Source organism: Hypanus sabinus, chromosome 13, assembly GCF_030144855.1.
Source record: "Hypanus sabinus isolate sHypSab1 chromosome 13, sHypSab1.hap1, whole genome shotgun sequence".
Taxonomy (NCBI): Eukaryota; Metazoa; Chordata; class Chondrichthyes; order Myliobatiformes; family Dasyatidae; genus Hypanus; species Hypanus sabinus.
Window position 1 is genome coordinate 43,999,409 of NC_082718.1, and position 6,000 is coordinate 44,005,408.

Sequence of the window (6,000 nt, forward strand, 5' to 3'; positions counted from 1 at the left end):
GGTACACCAAAGCGGGATATCCAGGTGGCGATCAGGGCTCGGGCGCAAGATTCGGAGGTGGTGTCGGTGAGCGGGACCGCCTCTGGCCATCTTGTGAACCGGTCCACGATAGTCAGGAGGTAACGCGCTCCGCGCGACACTGGCAGGGGGCCCACGATATCCACATGAATGTGGTCGAAACGCCGGTGGGCGGGATGGAACTGCTGCGGTGGGGCTTTGGTGTGCCGCTGAACCTTGGCCGTCTGGCAGTGCATGCACGTCCTGGCCCATTCACTGACCTGTTTGCGGAGTCCGTGCCAAACGAACCTGCTGGAAACCATCCGGACAGTTGTCCGGATGGAGGGATGCGCCAAGTTATGAATGGAGTCGAAAACACGTCGCCGCCAGGCTGCGGGGACGACCGGACGGGGCTGGTTGGTGGCGACGTCACAGAGTAGGGTCCTCTCACCTGGGCCCACGGGGAGGTCCTGGAGCTGCAAACCAGAGACTGCAGTCCTGTAACTCGGAATCTCCTCATCTACCTGCTGTGCCTCTGCCAGTGCCTCAAAGTCTACCCCTTGGGAAAGGGCATGAACGGTAGGGCGAGAGAGCGCATCCGCCACGACATTGTCCTTACCCGAGACGTGCCGGACATCCGTTGTGTATTCAGAGATGTAGGACAGGTGGCGTTGCTGGCGGGATGACCAGGGGTCGGATGCTTTCGTAAACGCAAAGGTAAGCGGTTTGTGGTCCGTGAACGCGGTGAAGGGCCGACCTTCTAGGAAGTACCTGAAATGCCGGATTGCCAGGTAGAGCGCCAACAGTTCCCGGTCAAAAGCACTGTACTTGAGCTCGGGTGGCCGCAGGTGTTTGCTGAAAAACGCCAGGGGTTGCCAGCGACCTGCGATGAGCTGCTCCAGCACCCCACCGACTGCCGTGTTTGATGCGTCCACTGTGAGGGCGGTAGGGGTGTCCATTCTGGGATGTACTAGCATTGCGGCGTCAGCCAAAGCTTCCTTCGTTTGAACGAAAGCGGCGGCGGACTCCTCGTCCCAGGTAATGTCCTTGCTCGGACCCGACATCAGGGCGAACAGGGGGCGCATGATCCGGGCAGCTGAAGGGAGGAAGCGGCGGTAGAAATTGACCATACCTACGAATTCCTGAAGGCCTTTGACCGTGGTGGGTCGGGGGAAGTGGCGGACCGCATCTACCTTAGCGGGCAGAGGGGTTGCCCCGTCTTTAGTAATCCTGTGGCCCAGGAAGTCAATGGTATCAAGTCCGAACTGGCATTTGGCAGGGTTGATTGTAAGACCGTACTCACTCAGTCGGGCGCAGAGTTGACGGAGGTGGGACAGATGCTCCTGACGACTGCCGCTGGCTATGAGGATGTCATCCAAATAGATGAACGCGAAGTCCAGGTCCCGTCCCACCGCGTCCATTAACCGCTGGAACGTCTGTGCGGCATTCTTCAGGCCGAACGGCATGCGGAGGAACTCGAAGAGGCCAAACGGGGTGATGAGAGCCGTCTTGGGGACGTCGTCAGGATGCATCGGGATTTGATGGTACCCTCGGACAAGGTCGACCTTGGAGAAGATCCGGGCGCCGTGCAGGTTTGCTGCAAAGTCCTGAATGTGCGGCACAGGGTAGCGGTCCGGTGTGGTAGCCTCGTTCAGCCTGCGGTAGTCGCCGCACGGTCTCCAGCCCCCCGTCGCTTTGGGCACCATGTGCAGGGGGGAAGCCCAGGGGCTGTCGGACCGCCGGATGATCCCCAATTCCTCCATTCTCTGGAACTCCTCCTTCGCCAGTCGGAGCTTGTCCGGGGGAAGCCGCCGAGCACGGGCATGGAGGGGTGGTCCCTGTGTCGGGATGTGGTGCTGTACGCCGTGCCTGGGCATGGCTGCTGTGAACTGCGGTGCCAGAACCGATGGGAACTCCGCCAGGACCCTGGTGAAGTCGTTGTCGGACAGCGTGATGGAGCCGAGGTGAGGGGCTGGCAACTGGGCCGCGCCCAGGGAGAACGTCTGAAAGGTCTGGGCGTGTACCAGTCTCTTCCTGGGCAGGTCAACCAGCAGGCTGTGAGCTCGCAAAAAATCCGCACCCAGAAGCGGTTGGGCTACGGCGGCCAGTGTGAAGTCCCACGTGAACTGGCTGGGGCCGAACTGTAGCTGCACCTGACGGGTGCCATAGGTCCTTACTGTGCTGCCATTCACGGCCCTCAGGGGGGGACCCGGTGCCCTGCTGCGAGTGTCGTAACTTGTCGGAGGTAAAACGCTGACCTCAGCCCCAGTATCGACCAAAAACCGGCGTCCCGACCTTCTATCCCACACATACAGGAGGCTATCCCGATGGCCAGCCGCCGTAGCCATCAGCGGCGGCTGGCCCTGGCGTTTCCCGGGAACTTGCAGGGCGGGCGGCAACGGCGGGCTTCTGCGCCCCACCGCTGGTGGTAGAAGCACCAGTGGTCATTGGGCCGGGGGTTAGTGGGCTCTGCGGCCGGGCCTGGACTGGTTTGCTGCCGGGGGCGTGGCTGGGTGATCTGTGCGATGGACGCCCCGCTCACCTTTTTGGCGTTCCACAGCAAGTCCGCCCGGGCTGCCACCTTCCGGGGGTCACTGAAATCCGCGTCGGACAGCAGCAGGCGTATGTCCTCGGGCAGCTGCTCCAGGAATGCCTGCTCAAACATGAGGCCTGTGTGTCCCTCGGCCAGAGACAACATCTCATTCATTAAAGCCGATGGAGGTCTGTCGCCCAAGCCATCCAGGTGCAGTAAACGGGCAGCCCGCTCGCGCCGTGAGAGTCCGAAAGTCCTGAGGAGCAGGGCTTTGAATTCCGTGTACTTGCCGTCTGCCGGGGGCGACTGTACGAACTCCGCGACCTGGGCAGCTGTGTCCTGGTCGAGGGAGCCCACCACGTAGTAGTAGCGGGTGTCTTCTGAGGTGATCCGGCGAACGTGGAATTGGGCTTCGGCTTGCTGGAACCATAGGTCCGGGCGCTGTATCCAGAAACCCGGCAGTGTCAACGAAACCGCATGAACAGAGGCGGCGTCGGTCATTTCTGGTCCAAAAATCGTTTGGACCGTCGGGGTCACCAATTGTAGCGGTGTGCTACAAACAGCGCTAAAATTACGACACGGAGTCGGTAACTGCAGTCGAAGGAAAAACTTTATTCGAAAACTTCAGCCTCACTTTTAAGCCTCTGTCAACCGGCCCCCCATGGCGAAGAGGCTCCAAAGCTCTGTGCTCGCAAACCCCCGTAGGCTATCTAATTGTGAGTCGGTTCGCATACGCTAGGAAATGAGCCGCCACAAGATAATCTTTCCTGTTATGAAGTGATTTGCTTTTGTGCCAGATAGTGGTTGGTTCTACTGTAAGCCATAATACTTGGTTCTTAATCATATTGTGTATTGGCAGCACAGAGTAGCTTTTAGCTTGGTAAATATTTTAAATTAATTGCTCCCACTGCTATTATGTTAAGTTGTTAAACAGAATTGGATGCCTGGATATGAATAAGCCAGCTGTCTATTATGTTTTGTAATTCCCCGTACAGAGAATGATATAATTTTAACTTTCTACTGAATATACTGTGCTCCAATAACAATACATTGCTCCTAGTTCTTAGCATACTTTTGTGGGTTTCTTTATCACTTTCAGATAGAACACTTTTCTCCCAAGTGACTTCTCATTATCAACTATCAGTAAACTTGAATTGATTCAAGTTCAACTGCCATGGCCACATTTACTGATCTGAGTTGACTCTGGCTTTCCCTTTCCCTCCAATTTTGACTTCTTCCCCTCTTTCCTTAACACATTAACTGGTGGCTATGCCTTCAACCACTCAGATTGTACGTTCTGGAATTTCTTCCCTTAAATCCCACACCTCTGCATTTCTTTGGCCTTTGGGTTCCCTTTTTTTTTTTGCCTAAACTGCTGGTTAATACTCCAAATACCAACACAGTCAGGGATTTAGAATGCACTGGATTTTGTCGGGAGGTGCTGCACTTCCCACCTTTGTGACAGGAATTAGTTTCAGAAAGTCATCCCACCATTAAGAATGGAGCTGGCTTCATGTAGCAAGTTACACTTGTTAATTGCAGGCATTTATTGTAGCAAAAGTGCAGCCTCCTTACAGCTGAGCATAAAATCTGTCAAGGTTAATGACTGCTGATCCCTTTGTGGTACATGTCCCACTAGAATCTGTGTTCTAATATTGGTCATTAGAAGAGTGCTGCTTGAAGTGGCCACTACTTCCACCTGATGTTTCTTTATTTATTTATTGAGATACAGCAGGGAGTAGGACTTTCCAGCACTTCGAGCCACACCAGCCAGCAATCCCCCAATTTAACCGCAGCCTAATCACAAGACAATTTACAGTCACTAATTAACCTACCAACTGGTACGTCTTTGGACTGTGGGAGAAAACTGGAGCACCTGGAGGAAATCCTTTGGGAGAACTTACAGGCCATGGTAGGAATTGAACCCAGGTCATCTGTACTGCAAAGTGTTGTGCTAACCACTACACTACCAATATGTCTCATTAACTTGCTGTGTGTCATTTGCCAACAGCACTTTGATTAATTGGGGAATAAATCCATCTCTGGAGTGTAAACAGAATAGTGATAGCTGTGGAGAACAAAGTCTGTGCCAAGAATGTGTAAAGGGAGGCAGAGTTCTTAATCCATAAGTTCTGTTGTATCTCTGGCAACCAGAGAATCAATTTGGCTGGGAAACTCTTGTATCAGCACTGTTCTGCTTTTTGATAGGAGAACATGCAATTCTTTCTCTTTGACCACTGCGTTGACCTAATATCTGCGGTCAGTGGTGGGTGACTACATTTACCACTGTCCAATAAATATGGTACAAGCTTGGCTTTTGTGATCTCCATGTCCAGCAGACCTAAAACAAAAGCATGTCTGATTATCAGCACTGTGACCCTGTATTTTGCATAGTGTGTGGAGGGAAAGGTGATAAACTGAACAAGTCCTACCCATAGACAACTGAAATAAACTTTCATAGTGGCCAAGGATAACTTGGCTGGCTGTCAAAGCTATAAAACAAACCTGCATGTTTCTAATTGTCTAAAGCTTGGCTAGTTTTACAACAATTTAACTAAAAGTATGGGAGCCAATTGCTGTGTATCAATTGCTGAATAAGTCAACATATGTAAAGAGAATAAGGGGGTATATTCTGGTTTGTACATAATTGTGATACCTTTAGTTGCTGACTCATTACATAAAGAAATATGAATTTCAATGCTTTGAAATGTTGAATAAGTTACCAGAATGTCATTATGCTCGAAGGCAAAGATTAATGACAGGTTGGGGTAATATTTTGGAGGGAGCATGTAAGATGAGATGGACAAAGGTGCATATGATCAAAGACTGGAGAAAAACCAAGAGAAAATCTGCAGATGTTGGAAATCCAAGCAACACACACAAAATGCTGGAGGAACTCAGCAGGCTGGGTAGCAAAGACTGAAGACAGCCAGAATCCACAACTGTTCCCCATGTAAATGGGATAACTGACGGGAAAAATGGACAGAACTGCAAAAGTAAATTCCTGAGGTGAAGGTTACCTACAGATCATTTTCTCACATGAACACAAAATGATTTGTTGAAGGTTTCTTCACCTTTTTAACAATACTCACTTAGGAAAGTCACAATCCCCAGCCTCATCCTGTAGAGTGTGATCAGAAACCGTGATATCCCTTCTGAAAAGAAGACGTAAAACTAAGAACACTAAGTCATGTAACATTTCAGAAGCAAAAACCATTTAGATTATAATAAATATGCTAATTATACTCTATATTCAGACATGAATGAAATATGCACAGTTTAGTTGTGTAGAATGGAGAATCCAATACAAAATGGAGTTGGGCTGATAGTCTTGTGCCAAACCCCTACTGGTTGCCTCCATAACTGTAATAAGATCTGGAATTACCCTCAAGCTCTTGTGAAAACGTGCCTGAAACTGTGCTTGGCTACTTGCTGCTGTCGTGTTCCTAGTCCTGTAATGCTGGCCTTGT

At 51.2% G+C, this 6,000-nt stretch overlaps 1 protein-coding gene across 1 annotated transcript in view; it reads right to left on the bottom strand.

Moving 5' to 3' along the window:
• LOC132403813 (laminin subunit beta-4-like) overlaps positions 1-5,681 on the bottom strand; it is a 147,256-nt gene extending 141,575 nt beyond the window's left edge. Inside the window, exon 1 of the mRNA XM_059987531.1 lies at positions 5,623-5,681. Within this exon, the coding sequence (XP_059843514.1) occupies positions 5,623-5,650 (28 nt within the window). The 5' untranslated portion in view covers positions 5,651-5,681. The remainder of the gene's footprint in view (positions 1-5,622) is intronic.
• Between the last annotated feature and the right edge of the window lie 319 nt (positions 5,682-6,000).